Here is a 20,682-nt window from a genome sequence, read left to right as displayed (position 1 = left end):
GGCCGCCGCCCCCGACGGCGAGCCCGAGGACGTGGACCCCTCCCTGAGGGCCCGGCTCCGCCGCTGGGCGCCCGGCATCGCACGCTCCCCTCGCGCACCGGGCACTGCGGGGCTAAACGAAGCGGAGCCCCAAACCCCCCAGACCCACCCGAGCGCCGAGATGCGCACACACCCCAGTCTTCTCGTGCTCGACGCAAAAGGGAAAGGGGCTAGTTTTATTTACCTACGTGTGAGGGTGAGAAGGGAGGCGTGGAGATTAGGGGGACCGGTGAGGAGTTGTTGTGATTCTCAAAAACACCTCATAATCTGAAATCCTTAAATTGGGGAAGAAAAGGACACTGCCCTTTGCATTGTCTGCAGAGTTAAGATCTCTTAATCCATACGCATAAGATTAAAGCAAAAGACAATTGCTCATTCATTGCACGCGCGTCAGTATGAGGTGCTGGAAGAGATCGGGAATAATTTAATCGTCCAGACCAAGAGCCCTAAGGAGATGGCTTCATCCTCTCCCTCCCTCAGGCGTTCTGGAACCTTTCGCTGGAAACCGGCGAGTCAGGCTGGGAGGAGGTGGGGGCGGGAGTCCTTCCGCCCTTCTTAGGAGGGGCTGCATTGCAGGGGGAGCTGAGCACACTGCCTCAGTCGTTGAGGAGCGAGAGGCAGAAGACAAAGCCATCAGAGCCCCACCAGCCTCCTTTTTCTCCAGCCCAGAGCAGATCCCGGAGCCCCAGAGGCACTTCCTCCACCTTTGGAACACGCTAGTAATTCCTTGATAACAGGTGAACTAAACTGAAGGATGGGGAAGGGGGGGGTTTTGCAAAGATTTAAGAATAGCTTCCTGCGGTTAGGTTGAGAACCCCAAATGATGAGGTTGGGGGACAGTTCCAGAGAAGGGGGCGCTCTGAACAATGGGTAGTTTCTCCACCTTGCTTGCTGTCTTTTACATAGGTATTTCTAACCATTTACATGTGGTTCTCTCTCAGCACCTACCTCCTTATTTCAAGGATCTATTTTTCTGTAATTCATTGTCCTCTGTAGTGTAATCGTCAGTCTAATTATTTATATTTTCCTTTTCAAGCTCTTACGATTTGACCTACCAGGTTTTTGACAAATCTTTATTCCTACTGTATCACTCTAGCCTCTACTTCTCTATATTTCCAATTGTTCCTTTCTCTTAATGTGTCATTGATGTTTCTACCCTCACCCCCAAACTTGTCTCTGTAGGAGGGAATTTGGGGAGGGAGGAGTGTGGTATAATATTTAGAGTAATCCTGACCTCCCTTTGAGTGGTCTCCTCCCCATCTCAAACCTTTGCTCCAAAGGAGGAGGCAGCTTGTGGTAGGAAGGGTGAGGCCCTCTGTGTCGGAAAGCTGCCGGATCCCATATTGCAATCAGGATAGCCATGGGAGCTAGGTATGGGGACAGATTCTGGAAGAGAAATGTTTATTTGCAGCTCAATGAAATAGGTGGGGGAAAGTCATAGCTAATAGGAAAAGCCAAGCTCAGGGTGAGGCACCTCTGATGAGACCCCAGAGAGCTTCCATTCCCCTGTAGCATCCCTCGCCCCTCCGCCCCTCCCCAGCACCATGGCAGCGTGACACAGCAAGGCCCTGTTGGGTAGGCCCTGGATGTCTAGGAAGGCCCGCAGAGGGTCAGGACAAAGGGTACTCAAGTATGTCTGTGCGGCTCAGAGAGGGCGTGTCTTTTCAATCTCTATATTCTCTCATGTATCTAAGAATATAGAGAGGGATATTTACAAGTTATCTTTATCTAAAATATCTAGATAATTTAAAATGAAGGATAGTGAGAATGTATTGTGATAAAAGGTACTGTCCAAGCCCTTTAAGATAAGTAAATGATATAAAGTAGTGCCCGTACCACCATGAGGTATGCGTGGAGGACATTTGGGGAGAGAGAGAGGGGAGGGAAAGCTAGCTGAGAAAAGACCTTTTGCAAAATTCGGGGTGCTTGGAAATTAAAAGCACATCACGTTAAGTCAGAATTTCATTACTAATGTAAAGGGAATTGTAGCTTCCCTAAGGTGTACTCGGAGCTCTGGTGGCACAGTGGCTGAAGAGCTGGGGTCGGCAGTTGGAATCCACCAGCCACTCCTTGGAAACCCTATGGGACAGTTCTGTCCTGTTCTGTAGGGTCGCTGTGAGTTGGAATTGACTCATGACAGCAACGGGTTTGGTTTGCGGTCTTAAGGTATAGTCAGGAGTCTTGGTGGTGCAGAGGTTAAAAGCTCGGCAGCCAAACAAAAGGTCAGCAGTTTGAATCCACCAGCTGCTGTTTGGAAACCCTCTGTCCTGTAGGATCGCTATGAGTTGGAATTGACTCGACAGCAGTTTTTTTTTAATGGTGTAGTCTTATGTTCCTGACTTGATTTTAAATGCCGCATCTGCTTGTATGAGTGTCTTTCCAGAATGCATTTGCTACTCTCTGTACATGTCGCTAGGTCAGTGGTATAACTAGAGATTTTAGGACTTCGGCATTTTGTAAATATTCCCTTTAGCTTTTTTAATTGCAAGATAAGCTCTTCAGGCACAGTCAGGGACTGTTGGGGCCATACCTGTGTACAGTACATTGAAAACGGACCAGATTGGGAATTACGAGACATGAGTCTATCCAAACTGGCTGAAAGCTTTCACAAACCACTAGATAATTTCTAAGGTGCCTTCTACTTTTAAAATTCTGTAGGTTTTTTCCCCCCATGATTCTATTTTTTTAAAGCCTGTTATGTGCCTAGCACACCCTGTGCTAAGCTCACCCTGGAGGGGAACTGTAAGAGAGGGGATGTAAAAGAAGCCAGCTAGCTAAGAAAATACGGGTAATATTATAAGAAAAAAATCCCTGTGGGCAGAAGTCAGTAACACTATTGACTCCTAGGGCTGGCTTCTTGGGATCTCTAGAGTCCTGAACCCAAGCAGAGGCTGGTTGGTTAATAGCTACAGCCATTTTCTGTGTCTGTCAATGCACATGTCTCTGCTAATGACTGGAGATGATCAGAGCTGACTATTGTAGGATGATGACATCACCTTTCCAACATGCTCCCCACCCTGCTCTAGTCTTCCCTGCATCACCCTCCTTCTAAGCAGCTAATCTGCTGAGTAATGTTCAGTTCCCGAGGTTGGTTTTGGAGCTTGAGCCTGCCTAAGAAGAAAAAGAGCAACTTAGAAATCACTTTTAATATTAAAAACATCCTCGTCTACCCACTCACCACTCCTTGAAGCCCCCACACTCACACATAGCCCTGTTCTATGCTAAGGTTTTCCTTTGCTGTTTCGTAATGACATTTCCCATTATATGGGGGCGTTTTGGGCACCTGTGTAAGATCAATAGTTAGGAGTCACACTCCTTGTGAGAGCCAATGGTGCGTGTTGAAAGGAGGCACTTTGAAACTTGAGATTTTATTTTTGGAGACAGGGCAATGTTCTTTCTGCTCCTTTGGGAACATTTCAACTAATGCTCCTTCCCTTGGCTAGTAAGCAGCAGGGAGGAGGCCATAGGGAGATACAAGAGCCATATAACATCAGGGTGTGGGTGAGCTGAGCAGAAAAGGTGATAGAATTAATCACTGAAGCATGAAAAAGTAGCTGATTCTGTTAAGAGATCTTCCCCTTTCACTCTAAATCTTGCTTGTATTACCTGGAATTTCCAATCCATTTGCTCTCTACTATCAGGTGTATTCTGGCATTGGGATCTGAGAAAAGGGATCCTATTACAGCACAGGAAAATTCTTTCAGAACCTGGGTTTTACTTTGAAGGAGCAGTAGGCTAGAGAGAAATAATCTGTTAAGGCATACCTGTGGACTATAGATGCAAGGTGTTCATTGTATTAAATAGTGAGGGAAAATTAGTGAGCAGCTTTGAGTCTTTGGTGTGCAGAGCTCAGCACTTCTGGAGAAGGTACAGAGAAAAGTAGACTTGTATTTACCCTTGGAGAAATTCCCAGTCTGTTGAAGGAGATAAGACCATCGCCTACACAAGACACATAATAGTGACCTGTAACCCCAAATAGATATAGTCAGGTAAACTTCTACGGGAGTGTTGAGGGGATGCTGGAGGAAATAGGGTAGATGGAGCTGGGAACGTTTAAGGATGTCATCCACAAAGAGGTCAGTTTATAGTAGAGTTAAGAAGGAAAACAGAAAACAAATGTCATGGAAAACCTTTTCAGAGGTACCATGACCAAGGCAGGAAGAAGTCAAATATTTGTAAATATAATAGGAAAGACTCCTCTAGGGACTTACACAGAGCCTTGAAACTAGAATAGTCGTTTAAGATGGAGAGTGGAGAGAGGTAAGCAAGGCAGGAATGAACATAACTGTAGTAGAGGATGTATACTACTAGGAGGAATGGGGTCAGATTTTGGAAGGCCTTGAAAACCAGACCCAAGATCAACTAGATGCAGTAGGCAATAAATGAGTCATTCCAAGATGGGAAAAGTTACAAATAGAGTAGGAAATGGTAATGGAGGAAGGGTTCCTGAAGTTTGTCCTTGGGAACTTGGATCATCGGCAGAGGTAAATGGGGGTGTGGAGTTTGTAAGCAAGGAAAGGCCATGGGCCACAAGGAGGTTGCTATAGTGTGAAAACTGACAAGTGGTTTCTTTCTAGGAAGCTATGAGGGACCCTGTGAGTAGCCAGTACAGCTCCTTTCTTTTCTGGAGGATGCCCATCCCAGAACCGGATCTGTCGGAGCTGGAAGGCCTGGGTCTGTCAGATACAGCCACCTACAAGATCAAGAGCAACAGTGATGGCAAAATGACGGGACAAGCAACCAGAGCAGAGCAGGAGAAAACCCCTGAAGGCGATGCCCTCCTTGAGTATAGCACCTTCAACTTCTGGAGAGCTCCCATTGCCAGCATCCACTCCTTTGAGTTGGACTTGCTCTAAGGCCAAGACTCGTCTCTGCCACCACCTTGCCCTTATCGTCTTCCCTTCCAGCTCCTTCCTTTCCACACCTTTCTCCTTTTAATCTTGCTCTCTCCCCGCCCTTGTGTTCAGGTGGTGCTGATGAATCTGTCAGAGTTGTATTTATTTATTTATCTATTTATCTTCCTTCTCCATTTCTCTCAAAAGCCCTCAAGCCACAAAGTAAAGGATTGAAGCAATGGAGTATTGGGTCACAGGGATTCCCCCTTTTCCCCTCAGATATTAACTCTGGACAGCAGGCCTGATGGGGGCATCAAAGAGCAGTACAGTAGGACAAAATGGAGGACTGATTTTTACTCCATTTTAATCAGCCGAAGAAATTGCTGAAACCTTCCTGATTTCCTGTTCCAGTAACCAAATATTTCTTCAAGGGTTGATGAAAGCCTCAGGAGTTTTAATTTGGGATTATCTGCTACAAAACAGTAGGATTTTTAAAAGACTAAGGTGGTAAAAGACTCTTGCTTTTTTGATCCTAGACGTTCTTATAATACTCTCTTTTCCTCAGATAAATTGGGGTTAGATAAAGACGTAAGATAGGAGGAATTAATACATCATGGAAAAGGAAAATAGAGGAAAGCATTGAATCATTTCAGAAACAGCTAAGTGCTCCCTTTTTCAAAAATGTGTTTCTTCAAGCCTATTCATTTTACAACTTTGTTCTAAACTGTGGGTTGAAGAATCTAGCTGAGGAAAATTAGATTTCAAATCTTATGATGCAGTCTTGCTGATGATTACGATAACTTGTAAGGTTTTGACTCAACCTTTTAAAAGGCATAGGGTTTGGTGTTTAGTATTTTAGTCTTGCCCTCGTATTGTATTTACAGTGTATAATACTGATCAATGGGCCTTGGGCACAGTTCTTCAGCCACCTTGAGACCATGAAATGAACACTCACATTCTGACCCTACACCTTGTCCCCATCCTTTCCAAAGTTATTGCTGCAGATTTGTGCTGCCATTTACTCATTTATTTAATAAAGGCATTCAATCCCAGGACTGAATTCTAGTTTTCTCTCTCTTCACAGGGAAGAATTATAGATCTCAGAAATTAGCGTTGCTTTCACATTCAGCTTATTTTATCTTTCTAATCTACTTTGAGGGAGAATGATTTGAATAGCTTTTCTTTGTAAAATTAGTGAACTTCAGGTTGAACAGGTAGGTAATAAGGATGAAATCAACTTAAAATTAGCAAGGTAGTTAGGAGAAACCCACAACCAACCACTCTATTAGGGCCCATCTGGTTGCCTACTGACTACTAGCGTTATATTTCAGGTAATAATTCTCCTAGATGTCTCAGGAGGCACCTGTGGTTCTAAATCTGCTCATCATGACCTCAATCTAGGTGCCCTAAGAAAATAAATTCACTCAAATGTTATTTGCTTATGTATAACTGACCTCACTCTAAAAAAACTATTTGAACCTAGCTTAGAAAATTTGTGTGCCTGCTATATGAAAAGCATTGATCAGACAATATAAAAAGATGTAAATAGGAATGAATCAAGAGTCCTACCCTCAGTTGTTAAAAAGGGAAGTAAATACCAAGAGAATTTCTAGGTTGGAAAACTGGAGTACTAACGAAAAGGCTGACTGTTCAAACCACCCCCCAAGGTGCCTCGAAAGTAAGGCCTGGCGATCTGCTTCTGAAAGAGCAGTTCTACTCATGCACACATGGGGTCGCCATGCAGAGACTTCAGAAAATCAACAACAAATACCAATATGGATAATCTTGGCAGTATGCCATAAGTAAAAATTAGCCTAGCCAGACCTAGACAAGTTCAGAGAAGGGAGAGCCATGTAAATCTTCCTCCTAGGACTTAAAAGGGCCACCATCAATGACAAAACAAAATGAAGAACGGCGCTAGGAAGGTTCAGTGATATGTCCTTTTCTATTTTTATGGATTTTTGAACAGACGACTCTGGCTGTGTTAGGACCAGCGCAGTCCTTCTATCACGGCCATTGGATTTGCAAACTGGAGGCTTCTTCCTTTTCCAAAAAGAAAAACCAAACCCTTCGTCGGTGAGTCGAATTCCGACTCAAAGCGACCCCATTGGCCAGGGTACAACTGCGCAATAGGGTTTCCTAGGCTGCAATCTTTACGGAAGCAGACTGCCACATCTTTCATCCCTTTCCAGATCCCCCTGAAAAAGTGATCCAGTTATTTATTTCACTGTTCGCCCTGACAACTTGGCTCCGAGATCCTTCTATTCAGCCTAGAAATATGTGTCAGGCACCAGAACCCAATTCATGTGAAACGATCCAAACTTCGGGCAAGGCTGGGATACGGCAGCAAGTGTTCCCGTCAACTCTAAAACCGGCGGCCCGGAGAACCAGCCAAGAGAGAGGCTGCTAACTCCAAGACCCGTGCAGAATCTGATCCCCCCTCAGAGGTCTCCGAGCCCCGGGCGCCAAAACAAACCATCGGGCCGCCCCTGCCGGAACTATACGACACGTAATCAAATAATCCTCCGCCTCGCTAAGTAGTCCTGATAGGATCTCTCGGATACACACTTTTTCACCTCAAAAGGCCTTCAGTACATACGAAATGAGCCTCGGAGGTGTATCACCCATCTCTTCGGAAGGAAACGTGGGTTTTCTAATCATTTTCCCTCCACGCATTCCTCCGTCAGATTTCGCCCTCGCTGCGCCTTCACTTCCGGGTCCGCCATTTTGTTGCCTCCATTTCTCCACGAGGGGGGGTTAAAGGCCCCCAAAATATGCATATATGAAAAGGCCAAAAAGTAACCGTCACTGACAAGGAGTCTTAACTAGAGAAGGAAACAGGACCAAACTGGCGGGCTCGGTGGAAGCGCAGCCGGCAGCGTCCCGGACGAGGAGGTGAGGGGGAAGAAGAGATGCCTGGGATGCGGGGGGCGTCAGGGCTGGAAGGCAGAGCGCCATGGGAGGTCTCCCCCCTTCGGAGAGTAGCCCTGGACTTCTGGGTGCAGACTGAACCGAGCGGGGGCTGCCGGGGGATGGGAAGAGAGAGGAAGGGGATGCTTTCGGAAGGAAGGGGAGGGGACTGGGAAGAGGTGAAGGAGGGGGTGGGTGTGAGACTTGGGGCTGGGGAGCTGGACCAAGGGGAGCCCGGGCCACAGAGGTGACCACTAGGGGGCGGCGCGGAGCCGGGCGGGGGGCTGTCCCCGAAGCTGAGGGAGACCTTGGCGTCTTCCCCCAAACTGGCTCCCTTCTTTCTGAAAGACGGGAGACGGGTGTGAGGAACTGGAGGGTTTATGATGGGGGGGAAGCGGGAATCCACTTCTCTGACCCCAATGATAACCTTAGTGAGCCGAGTAATCCGCGCAAGAGCGGTAAGGGCCCCGCCGCGACTTTCGCACAGTTTGTCCAGCTGGCGGCCCAGTGGGGTCGTGTGCAGTGCAAAAAGATAAAACAAAATTGATTGTCAGACCATAAATTCTTCAGTTCTCTTTCCCGTTAGCTTTTTGCTATAACCACAAATTTCCTGGAGCCGGCGGTACCCTGCAGAGACCATCGCATTCCTTCCCAGAAGGACTGCGCTCAAGGGTCTCTCTCTTTTTTTTTTTTTTAAACGCCTGTGGAAAAAGATTTTTCCATGGCTTACCTTCAACAGTTTGACAACATTTTGTCCATTTGGGACCATAATTCTGTCGTATCATGAGGTGTTCTTGAAGCATTTTTTTCATACATCCTTTGATAACAATGATGGAGAACTGCCCCACCCAAATTCTTAATAGAAACAAAAGTAATCACTCCTTTTTAATAGAGTACTTTGTTGTCAAGAGCTCAAGCACTTCATAAATTATTAAAACACACATCGAAAGTTCTTGTGTGTGTGTGTGTGTGTGTGTGTGGGAGGAGGAGTGGGTGCTTTGTGTTCTTTTATCATTCATCTCTAAAACCCTGCGAGGCAAGTAAAATCAGTGTTTCCTCATCTGATACACAGGGAAAATGGAGGTACCTAACCTGAGGGAGAATGTTTGCCCTTCCTTCTTGGTAATGAGGGAGCCCGGAAGTGCCTAGACTGTGCTCTAGTCTCTTAGGCTCCATCTCTTGTCTGGTGGCCAGCATTGACATAGGATGCTGGGAGAATGGTACAGTCACCAAAAGTGCTGTTACTTAAAATGTACCTTTTACCTTTACTTGCGATGGATGCTTCAGGTTAACTCAAAAGAAAGAAAAATAACAGGGTAGGGGGAGAAAAGAGCCTTGAAGAACGCATTTGTAGGAAACCTTTTTTATATAAGGCAGTGAATATTACACCTTATTTACATTCTAATTCCAAAGTTTAACTGTGTCTTTGTACACTAGGAAATGAGACTTTTTGTGGCCTATTTAAAGAATGGGATGACAAACTTGAGTTGATTGCCATTGAGTGGTACTAGTACACTACTCACAAATATGATTAAAGAAAAGTGATAAAAATATGTATGAAGGCAGATGATAGTGGAAAAAATGGATTGCTCAGAAATATTTTACAAGAGTTCAGGTGCTGAAGAGACCAGTTGCCTGGGATAAAATCAACTGATTTCAAGTGTCTTGTTTTCTAGAAGTATCAGCAACATGAGGCAAACCGAATTTGTCAAACATATACCTCAGCCTCCAACTGAATATTTTTTTGTGGTAGGGACTAGAGTTGAAATTTCATTGTTAGGATAGATAAGTCCAGCCTTGTGCCCGCATTTTTTAGCATCTTTGTATAGAATATTCTTTCCTTTTGTGATCAGTCAGTGTAGAGGTTTTTAAGTCTTGATGATATACGTTTTATATATAATGCATTTTGAGAAAATGTGAAGGAGTCATTTCTGACTAATTAACCACCTTAAAATTTGTTCCTGTTTTTAACTATTAGTAATAAGATAATTAAATTGAAAAGCAGATTTGATATTTTAAAATGAAGATAACCATGGAGAAATATGAAGTATCAGTGTTCTAAAAGAAGGTTTTGCTATTATTTTTTCCCTAGCATTTTCTTGAGGTCGAAAAACTGATTGATGCTTGGGTAGGAGTATAGGAGTTCACGCTAAAAAAGTTCACACTTTGCCCTTGAACATACTAATAGAGCCTGGACTGGATCCTCAGATATATTCATTTTGAACAAACTCTCCTGGTGACCTCCTGGATAGCAGCTTGAGCACGGAACTCTATGCTGTAGATAGGAAAATTAAATCATAAAGTGGCAGAACGTTTTGCTGAAGCCAGTGGTTCTCAGATTTTCTGGTTTCAGTACTCCTTTACACAGTTAAAAATTATTGAGGACTCTAGTGTATTATATCAATTGATATTTACTGTTTTAGGAATTTTTAAATGTTTATTAATTAAAAATAATAAACCCATTACATGTTAACATAAATAATTTTTATGAAAACTATCTTGCAAATTAAAAAAATAGGAGAATAGCATTGTTTTATATTTTTGCAAACCTCTTTAGACAGCTGGATTCTTATATCTTCTGCATTCAATCTGTTATATGTTCTTGGAAAAGAGAGGAACATTTCAATAGCTTTTTCAGATAATTGTGGGTACTTTGATGCTACATAAAACCTCAACAAGTGGTAATTTTTTAAAAGTTCGGTGCATTGAGAAATCCAAAACCATACCAGTGAGCTTTTTGTACTCTGTTACCTTGCCCATTGGTCTGTCTTTCACTTTGAATGAATCTTTTTATCCATGCATGATTTTGTAACATTGTACACTGGTCATTTGGAAAATATTGGTTCACCAAATTATGCAGATCTTCCCAACGTTGATTCATTTTATTATACAATATGAAAAAATCACGTTCATTGATACCACCACTAATTTCATCAGAAAAATCTTTAAGTAATAGTAAGCTATCAAGTTCACAGTGGTGGGTACAGGTTTTCCAGAATTCTGATATTTGCTTGAAAGCTCAAATTATAGTTGGTAACTGGCAATAAATAATGTCAGTTGTTTTCCTCGAAGTGACAGGCTCACTTTGTTCGTGTTAAGGAAAATATTTGCCAAATACCCAAGCCTCAATATCCTTGGTTTGTCTGTTCATCATTCGCTCATGTAAAAATGGTGTTCCATGGAAAAAAGCATTTACTTCAGTTTACAACTTAAATCACAGTGTTTTTCCTCAAGAAAACCGTCATATTTCACGTTAAGTAAATGAAGCAGAAGTGCTTTATGCATATTTCTGATTTGTTACACAGAAATTATGAAGACCTGTACTCAAGGGTTGAGTTTAATAACATTAATAATGTTTACTGCTTCATCAAGGACATTCTTAAGTGGAACTGGCTTTTTCCCTCCTGAGAGTACCTGGCAGTGAAGAATACAATGCCTGGCAGTAGTCTGAGTTGTACTAAGGCACCAGCAATTATACCCACTGTTGGATTTACACCATCAGTGCAAAAGTTAACATATTGAAAAAGTAAATAATGCCTTAATATAGTAACAAAAATAGTTTTGTTTTTGTGAACCCTTGAAAGGGTATCAGGAACCACCAGGGGTCCATAAACCATAGTTTGTGAACTGCTGGCTTAGGCAGATCCGTGTTTGAGCAGCAAGGGTTTCTTTGCTCTCCTTAAACTTTGAGCATTATTACGTCTTTACACCGTAGTCAGAACATAAAAACAAGGTTAACAAATGCAGTTGATTTAGAAACCTTGATGTGTCCTGTTTCACTGTGCCATCCGAAGATCTACTAACCTCCAGAAAGAGCAGTTGCTAATTAAAAAAAACTAAATCCGTTGCCATCAAGTTAGTTCCGACTCATAGTGACCATACAGGACAGAGTAGAACTGCCCCATAGGTTTTCCAAGGAGGACCTGCTGGATTTGAACTACTGACCTTTTAGTTAACGGGCGAGCTCTTAACCCTATGCCACCGGCACTCCAGTTGCTAATAGAGGCTCCCAAATTTCCATCAAGCAGCCATTTTACAGCTGGGCATCCTTCTTGCTTTTTGCCTAAAGATCAGGGTGCATTTTGTTGTTGTTGTTGCTGAGAATATATGCAGCAGAACATGTACCAGTTCAGCAATTTCTACATGTACAGTTCAGTGACATTGATTACATTCTTCAAGTTGTGTAACCATTCTCACCTTTTTTGAGTTGTTCCTCCCCCATTCATAAACTCACTCCCCTCTAAGGTTCCTATCTAATCTTTCGACTACTGTTGTCAGTTTGATCCCATACAGATAGTTCTTAAAAGAGCACAATGCTCAAGGCAGACATTTCTTTACTAGTTAAGGTAAACTATTGTTTGGTTTTAAGAAGACTTGGGATATTTTTGGTTTAAGGTTTCAAGATTATCTCAGGGCAATAGTTTTCGAGGTTCATCCAGCCTCCGTGACTCCAGAAAGTCTGGATTTCACGAAAATTTGAAATTCTGTTCTGCATGATCAGAGTACATGTTTTATTACTTTGTACTGTGTTCCTTAAAATAATGTTCCTTTAAAAAAAAAAAAAAAAACCTTGCCATTGAGTTGATTCCAACTCATAGCGACCCTGTAAGACAGAGTAGAATTGCCCCATAGCGTTTCCAAGGAGTGGGTGGTGGATTTGAACTGTCGACCTTTTGATTAGCTGTTGACATTTTGATTAGCAGCTGTAGCTCTTAACCCTTGCGACCCACGGTCATTTCAAAGGGATGAAATGCTGTTTTATTGATTCCTAAGATTAAAAAGGTGGAATTAGAATTGTTTTGAGAGTATATTACATGTTTCCTAAGTATTTTTCTGAAGGTTGAAAATGAGAGAACTATTGGTTAGAACTTGAAACTTTCCCAAATATCTGATTTTCTGTGTTAGATGAGGTAGAAAGGAAGTAACCTACCAGCCTGTCAGCTTGAGGAGCATCATATATACGTTCAAGTACAAGAAATCTAAAATCATTTTATAGGCAGCCTTCCTTGTGTTTGGGTTATAGCTTCCTGAAAACGCTTGTTCCTATGCATAAAGATGTCTTTGGTGGACTTGGGGAAGAGGTTACTAGAAGCAGCGAGAAAAGGCCAAGATGATGAAGTGAGAACGTTGATGGCAAATGGCGCCCCATTCACTACAGACTGGGTAAGCTTAGTGGAAAGGTCTCTTAATTATTCCCAATGTGTAATTTTGTCGACCTTTTTCCTAGAGGCTAAACAGACTTCACTGATTTTTCTTCACTCTCTTTCTGCCTCATTCCCCTAGAAGAGTTTTGTTTTGTCTCATCTGAATATGTAGTTTTCTTTTTCTTTTAGTTTTTTTCAAATTGAAAGAATCTCCTGTGGATATATAGGTGGTGATTGTAAGGTATTTTGTGCTCATGGTTTTCTGTAATACTTTTTAGAGTATTTTCTAAAGGTTTCATTCTCCCCGAAGTGCACTTGTGTTATATAGGCTTCTGTAATCAGCTAGAAATTCAACAAAATCAGTGTAATAAGAGTATATTTCTAAACTAATAAATTCTGGGCTTTTTCTCTAATATGTCTCGGTTAATAAGGAATAGTCTAGCCATTTTGTTTCCTTTACCACTCTTAACAAACATTAAAGAGCAAGGTGTAATTTCATGAGCCTAGATAGCCAGCTTGGAGAACAGAGAGTTTCAGAAGACTGAGGTCCAGGTTATAGCACGGGCTTTCTCAGCGCTCATAGATTTTGTAAGCATTGCCTGATTTTCACAATTTGAGGAGAGAACGTTCTCCAGCAGGTTCTTAGCCCTCAGAAAAAGGAGAAAGAGAAGACACATGAGATCGGCATTTCTATAAATAGACCTGAAAAGAGCAATGTGGATGAATCCAGTCAGGCAGAGAGGCTGAATGTATGAAAAACAAAGAATAAACTAAATAGGTTTAAAAAAAAAAAAGAGCGGAACCCAAAGAAAGGAATGGATCTCTGGCCAACTGGATGCTGATAGATGATTCTTACAAGATCCGCCTTGAGATTGCATAGACTTGTTTATTGCTGTTGACATGCCATTGCGACATTTTTACTGCTTTTTCATCCCATTAGTCTTGTTTGCTTTGCTTTACTGTAGCAACAGACTTCAATTCCAGCCAATGAAATTTGTACCCCAAATTCCACGTGTAACTTTCTAGTCTTTTCTAAGAATGGTTTTGAACTTGCCTCTCCCTTCCCTTTACCCCTGACTCTGAGTGCTCTTATGCATCCATTTGTTTACCTTTTTCTAAGCCCTGCTTAAAATATCCTTTAGGGAATCTTACCTGATAAATCCACCAGACTTAAATGTCTTATACTTAGCACTTATTTAACTGGTGACATATTTATTTTCCCATTAGTGTATTGTCAGTTTTTTAATTTAATAATTTTTTCAGTCCTATCTGCCCAATCGGATTCTCTCCCCAAAGACGGGAGCAGTAGGATTCATCTCCTGTCTGTTTGTGTCTCTCCAGTAATGAGCCAGGGCTCTCCACACAGTGGCTGTTCAATGAGTGGTTATTTCCCCACAGCTCGGAACATCACCCCTCCACCTTGCAGCCCAGTATGGCCATTATTCCACAGCAGAAGTGCTCCTGCGAGCTGGCGTTAGCAGGGATGCCCGGACCAAAGTGGACAGAACGCCTTTGCACATGGCCGCAGCCGATGGACACGCACACATCGTGGAGCTGCTCGTCAGGGTAAAGCCAGACATCCACCTCCCTGCTTTCTGCCTTGAACAGTGGTAGGAACCTGGGCTGGAAGGATTCAGTTAGGACACTTTATAGCGTTGAGCTGCACCTCTTTCAAGAGTCAGCACAGCTACGAGGAGTTTGTTTTCTCATTTTTAAGGGTAAACAGACTTTATTGATTTTTTTTCCTTCCCTTTGTGCAGGAGTTCTCTGCACTTATGCTCGTTTTATCAGGCCCTCAGCTTTCTGTTAATACATGCAACACAAATACATTCTTTTCCCCTTCCTTGCCCGTCTGTCATAATTTCCCAGCGATGTCCTTAGAAGACCCACTCATGGAAATCATTATGTCTGTCAGTGTTCAGGAGAATTTGAGAAACATTTTCTCTTTGATATTCCTTAAACGTGATCTAAATGTGAATATGTGTAATCATGATGGAAGTCATCTGTATTTGGTGATGGGATCTTGCACCTGTGTTGCTATAACCAGTATCTGTTGGAAAAATTACTTTTTCTGGGACAGAACGGTGCAGATGTGAATGCCAAGGACATGCTAAAGATGACAGCTTTGCACTGGGCCACAGAGCATCATCATCGAGATGTTGTAGAGCTGCTTATCAAGTACGGAGCTGATGTCCATGCTTTCAGCAAATTTGATAAATCTGCCTTGGACATAGCCTTGGAAAAAAACAATGCTGAGATACTGGTCATTCTCCAGGTACGGTTCTTTTTATACTCCCCACAGTATACCTCAGTTGAAGTTAAGGGTTTTTTGTAGGAGCTGAATCAAAATTACCAAAGTAGTACTTCTGGTATGTTTCAGCCTTGTGACTCAGTGCCATTAGAATCTTTAAAAAAAATTTGTTAGAGCCCTGAATTTTTCCAGGTGATTGAAGAACAATGTGTGGCCAGTCCAAAAATAACATTTATTTGGCTTTATTTATTAGTTTTTCCTCCCTGTGAAAATTTCTCATTTCCCTTTCTAATTAGGCTTAACTTGAGATAATATCAAAAGCCACTCTGTGTGTTTTGAGTGTACATCAGCTGATAGGCGATAGCACATAGCTCTAAAGTGTATTGGTTCATGAGTAAGCATTTCAGAATTCAGAATTAGCCAGCTGTGGTAATTATTCGCTCATTAACCTCTTAAGCAGGCACCTGTATACCAGGCACTGTTCTTGGTTGGGAACATTAGGATGGGGACTCCAAAGACCATAAGACATGGCCCTGCTATTGGGGTGTTTACAGCATTGCGGAGGTAGAAGACAGGAAATAAAGCATTATAAAACTACGTGATAAACACATCTAGCAAGTGTTACATGAACACAGAGGAGGGAGCTTTAATTATACGTAAAATTTGAACTGAGTCTTGAAGGAGAAATAGGCAGAGAAGTGAGAAAATGATATTCTAGGCTAGGAGAAGATTAAATCAAAGACACAGAGGTGTGAAAGAACATGAAATGTTCAGGAAAGAGTAGTCCTGTGACTTGAGAACCGGCAAAGGAAGTGGCGTTTGGGAATAGCAGAAGCTAAGGCTTGAGAGTTAGGCTGGGCTCTGAAGTAGCGGTGTTGTATGGCATGCTAAGGAGTTGAGACTTTTATAAGCAGCGAGAATCCAATAGGAGCTTTTAGATAGAGGATGACTGATATGAGTTGATTTGTTTTATAAAGATGATGGTTGGAGTGTGGCACACAGGCTGGAGAGAGGAGAGAGGCTGAAGAACTATTTAGTTACTCTCATTAGGCCAGGCAGGATCCACTGAGGGCTTGAACTAAGGATGTGACAGTAGATAAAAGGGCAGATTCAAGGAAGAATTTAACAGCAACTGGAGAATGGATAATCTATTTCTACTAAAGTTCTTAGCAAGGGGATAACTGTATAGGAAAAATAGATGCCCATGTCTGTTGCATTTCCAGGTTTTGTCGGTCTTTCCTGACAGATGGTTCTCTGCAGACTGGTTGTCCTCTTCAGCTTTCAATTCCTTGTTTAGAGTCTCTTTCATAACTGGACTTTTTTAGTAGTGGTCACGTCTGTAGAAAAGTGCTTCTGAAACTAAAAAAATAAACATGAGCATTTTTTCTCAGAAACTGAGCAAGTATCCTGGAAGCAGAATGCGGCATATGGAACTAGACTTTAAAATCTGGCACTCATTATTTGCTTGTTTTATATTCTCCTAGGAATTTCTGCAATGGCAGAATGGAACAAGTAGTTGGATGAAACTCTGGAGAATATTGTTCTCTGCAGGGAATAAGGGATCCCCTGCCAGCAAGTTGACTAGTAGATAATTGGATCATAGAAAGTGCTGGAAATTATTTTCTAGACTATTGAGGCTGACCCCCTCATTTTTCAAATGAAAAAATATCAAGACCTAGAGAGGTTGAGTGAGTTGTCTAGAAGTTTTCGCCAATAATACATCTTTGCTTTTCTAAAGTAGTAACAAGCTTGGGAAAACAACCTAACATCTCTGTTGTCCTGGTCTGAAAACAGAAACAGCCTTAATGAGAACGCTGAGCTCCCTGGGACTTTGTGTGCCAGAGCTAGTTCTGCTTGATAGAGCACTGTCAGGGGTTGGGGGTGGAGGGGGCTGTGTAGTTACTGTATAGCCAAGGCTAATAAGTGTCCTGACTTTGAAATATGCTGCTCTGCTTGGTAGGAAGCAATGCAGAGTCAGGTGAATGCCAATCCCGAGAGAGCCAACCCCACGACTAACCCTGTGACTGTGGCTGCTCCCTTCATCTTCACCTCGGGAGAAGTCGTGAACCTCGCCAGCCTTGTTTCTTCAGCCAGCACCAAAACAACCTCAGGTAATGTTCTGATAATGTGGCATCTAGACTTAAACATGAACAGAACCTCAGGTGTTCCCGTAAGATGGATGGAGAATCTCTCTGATAACCCATCACCCCTTTATTAAAATATTCCCCACAAGAACATTTATGATAGATCTTAAACTTAATACATTTATTCTTTCTGGGGAGAAATTTTACTTAAACTGAGGGAAGATCAGACACAGATTATACATGGATACTAACTCTGAGAAAAGTTAAATATTCTACAGTGTTATGCCCGACCCCCGAAAAGAAAATACAAGGATGTCTCAGTATGGTACTGCTGAGGACATAGTGAGATATTCATAGCCTAAAGCAGTAGCAAATAAAACAAACTACACGTAAGTGGAGAGGTGATATAACAGAGATACATGTAATTATTTGAATAAAGAGTCTTGGTTTGCATGAGGGCATATTTAAAAACAAAATAACAGGGAAAAGCACTTGGTGTTGATTTTTGAGGCCCATGTGTTTTTAACAAAAGCTTCTATCTAAAAAGGAGCAAATGAGTTTGTTTTCAGCATCTCTTTTTACAAATACTTGTTTTACGACGGAGGAAGTTGTATCTTCATTTAAATAATTTTTCCCATTGACTGTTTCTGACGTTCATTTAAACAGAACCACCTGTATTCCTAGTTACGTTTGTATAATATCAAAGGAAGGATCTTGAATGAGGTAGTCTTTTGAGAGGCAGTGTGGTAAAGAAGAAGGAACATATCTACAATATGTGTAGAACTGGTTCAAGTACTGCTTTATGGATGGGCTTGACCTCGGGAAAACTACTTATTTCTCCAAGCCTTGTTTACTTATTTGTAAAATTTGGACGTAATAATACCTATTTTATAAGGATGTTGTGAGACTTTGAGAGTTTGTATTTCAGAGCCTATTTCACAGCAGGGCTTCAATAAAAATAAAATTAAAAAAAAAAAACCCATTGCCATCAGGTTGCTTCCGACTCATAGTGACCCTATAGGACAGAGTAGAATTGCCCCACAGGGTTTCCAAGGCTGTAAATCTTTATGGAAACAGACTGCCACATCTTTCTCCCACGGAGCGACTAGTAAGTTTAAACCAGGAGTCGTTTGGTTAGCAGCTGAGCAATTAACCACTGTGCCAGCAGGGCTTCTCTAATACCTATTGTTAACTGAAAATATACCTTCTCAGTGAAGAGTGACTGTCATGACCACCAGGGGGCAGTAGTGGTTTTCATTTTTTTAGGCCATCAACAATCATTTAAAAATCAACCAGTTTGCTTCAACTGGATGTTTTAAAAAAATGTTAGCTTAAATATGCATATAATCAGATCATTCACAACCTCGTGGATTTGAAGTGGGTTAAGCCAGACTGATTAGAACAAGTAACTTACCATCGAAGGTTCACGAATGTGCAAAGAGCTAGAGTTGGTCTTAGTGTAACTGCTGCGATCCTGCTAGCGTTGGTCTTAGTGTAACTGCCGAGATTCTCCAAACCTCATCTGGAATGGGAAGCCAAGGAGACCACATTCAGCTTAGAGATGCTTTTGCCTTGGTTCCCGTGGGCCAGTGTCATGCTTGTCATGTTGCTTTTGGCAGACCTGTTCTTCTTTCTCTCCTCTGCTATGTCGGCAACTGCAAATTGAAATTGCTACACCATCACAAACAGCTGACCTCCCAGTGTCATCTTAATTATGAAGCAGTTCTGGCCTACCTGATGCTAAATCAGTACAGATGAAAGATAGAGGACAGATTCAGGTTGTTATTAAACTGGGTTAAAGAATTTTGTTTTCCTGAATGGTGGGTGGGCTTCTTGTTTCCTGTTATCAAAGAATATCTTTAAGAATTAACTGAACGTATCCTATTATTATCGTTTTGGTGGATATTTTTGATACCAAAATCCAGGTTGCAAAGTTTGCTTTCAGTTTTCCATTTGTGACTAAGGATATCAGTCATCATAAGTGCCACCATCAAACTGTGGCCATTGGGGAAGGCAGACTAATTTAAACATTAATCAGGGCAGAACACAGTTGAGAAGATGAATTTCCTGTTTCTGCACAATTATAAGATGCACTCCAAAGTTGAATATAAATAGCTTTGTATTGGTTCATAAAAAGCACACACTTTAGAATCAGATGAATTAGTTTCCAGTCTGGACTCTGACACTTACTAGCTGTATGACCTGCAAGTTACTTAGCTTCTCTGGGTCTGGTTTTCACTAAATTATTGAGATTGTCTGGCCTGCCTTAGCACACCCTCGTAAATCTTGGTCTGAAGAGTTTATTTTTATAAGCCACATTCCAAATGGGTCACAGAGTCTTGCCGCCTCCCTTCCAAAAACAACAGCATCCACATATGCTTTACTGTATTTTATGTTGGATCTTATATTAAGGACAAGGAAGCAGTAAACATTATTAAACAACAGATGTACTTTATTTTTTTAAATTCACTGAGATAAGTCTAAAGAGATAACTTGCATTGTCTCTTACCAGTTTCCACTGTCCACTGTGTATGTCAGAATACTAAACCTGATTTTTCACAAACATTCTTTCTTCATTTTGCTATTGAGGGGAAGTTGATTGAGTTATCGTGTTTGAATCAAAGAGGAAGCACCCTTAGGTTGGAATCGTCATATGCTAAAAGGCATGTAATGCCTTTGTCACGAAGCAGTTTGACCACCCGGTCCCCTTTAGCTGCGTGGCCTACCTGATGCTTAGCCTGCTTGAACTTTAATTATAACAGCCTTTTTTTTTTTTGTTAGTGATTTATAAACTTAAAAAAACCATATTCCAACCTACATGAGGACATACAGGCAGTCCCTGAATTATGAACAAGTTCTGTTCCTAAGTCTGTCTTTAAGTCAAATTTACGCGTAAATCAAAAGGAACACTTAAGTGCAGTTCATATCCAACGTCAGTTAGTCAGATGTTTGTTTTACAAGGATGCCCTTTATCACCACTTTTATTCAGCATTGTGCTGGAGGTCCTAGCCAGAGCAATTAGGCTAGAAAAAGAAATAAAGGGCATCCAAATTGGTAGGGAAGAAGTAAAAGTTTTTCTGTTTGAGATGATATGATCTTATACACTGAAAACCCCAAAGAATCCACAAAAAACTACTGGAACTAATAGATTTCAGCAAAGTATCAGGATACAAGATAAACATACAAAAATCAGTTGAATTTCTCCACACCAACAAAGAGAACTTCGAAGAGGAAGTCACCAAATCAATACCATTTACAGTAGCCCTTAAGAAGATAAAATACTTAGGAATAAATCTAACCAGAGACATAAAAGACCTACACAATGAAAACTACAAGACACTACTGCAAGAAACCAAAAGAGACCTGCATAAGTGGAAAAACATACCTTGCTCATAGATAGGAAGACTCAACATTGTGAA

At 41.8% G+C, this 20,682-nt stretch overlaps 2 protein-coding genes across 2 annotated transcripts in view; both read left to right on the top strand.

Annotated features, from left to right (window-relative positions):
* The first annotated feature begins 66 nt into the window (after positions 1–66).
* Positions 67–5,117, top strand: MLLT11 (MLLT11 transcription factor 7 cofactor). The gene is made up of 2 exons (XM_004389560.2): positions 67–776; positions 4,617–5,117. The coding sequence occupies exon 2, from the start codon at positions 4,623–4,625 to the stop codon at positions 4,893–4,895; it is 273 nt and encodes a 90-aa protein (XP_004389617.1). The 5' UTR covers positions 67–776; positions 4,617–4,622; the 3' UTR covers positions 4,896–5,117.
* Positions 5,118–5,246: 129 nt separating this feature from the next.
* GABPB2 (GA binding protein transcription factor subunit beta 2) overlaps positions 5,247–20,682 on the top strand; it is a 26,299-nt gene continuing 10,863 nt past the window's right edge. The window contains exons 1-5 of the mRNA XM_023724533.1: positions 5,247–7,769; positions 12,808–12,947; positions 14,327–14,494; positions 15,009–15,203; positions 17,140–17,290. Of these exons, the coding sequence (XP_023580301.1) occupies positions 12,840–12,947; positions 14,327–14,494; positions 15,009–15,203; positions 17,140–17,290 (622 nt within the window). The 5' untranslated portion in view covers positions 5,247–7,769; positions 12,808–12,839. The remainder of the gene's footprint in view (positions 7,770–12,807; positions 12,948–14,326; positions 14,495–15,008; positions 15,204–17,139; positions 17,291–20,682) is intronic.

Source organism: Trichechus manatus, unplaced genomic scaffold (assembly GCF_000243295.1).
Source record: "Trichechus manatus latirostris isolate Lorelei unplaced genomic scaffold, TriManLat1.0 scaffold00250, whole genome shotgun sequence".
Classification (NCBI taxonomy): Eukaryota; Metazoa; Chordata; class Mammalia; order Sirenia; family Trichechidae; genus Trichechus; species Trichechus manatus.
This window is presented reverse-complemented; position numbering and strand designations above follow the sequence as displayed.

Coding starts and splice junctions, on each gene's coding strand:
- MLLT11 (XM_004389560.2), top strand. CDS start 4,623: ATGAGGGACCCTGTGAGTAGCCAGTACAGCTCCTTTCTTTTCTGGAGG.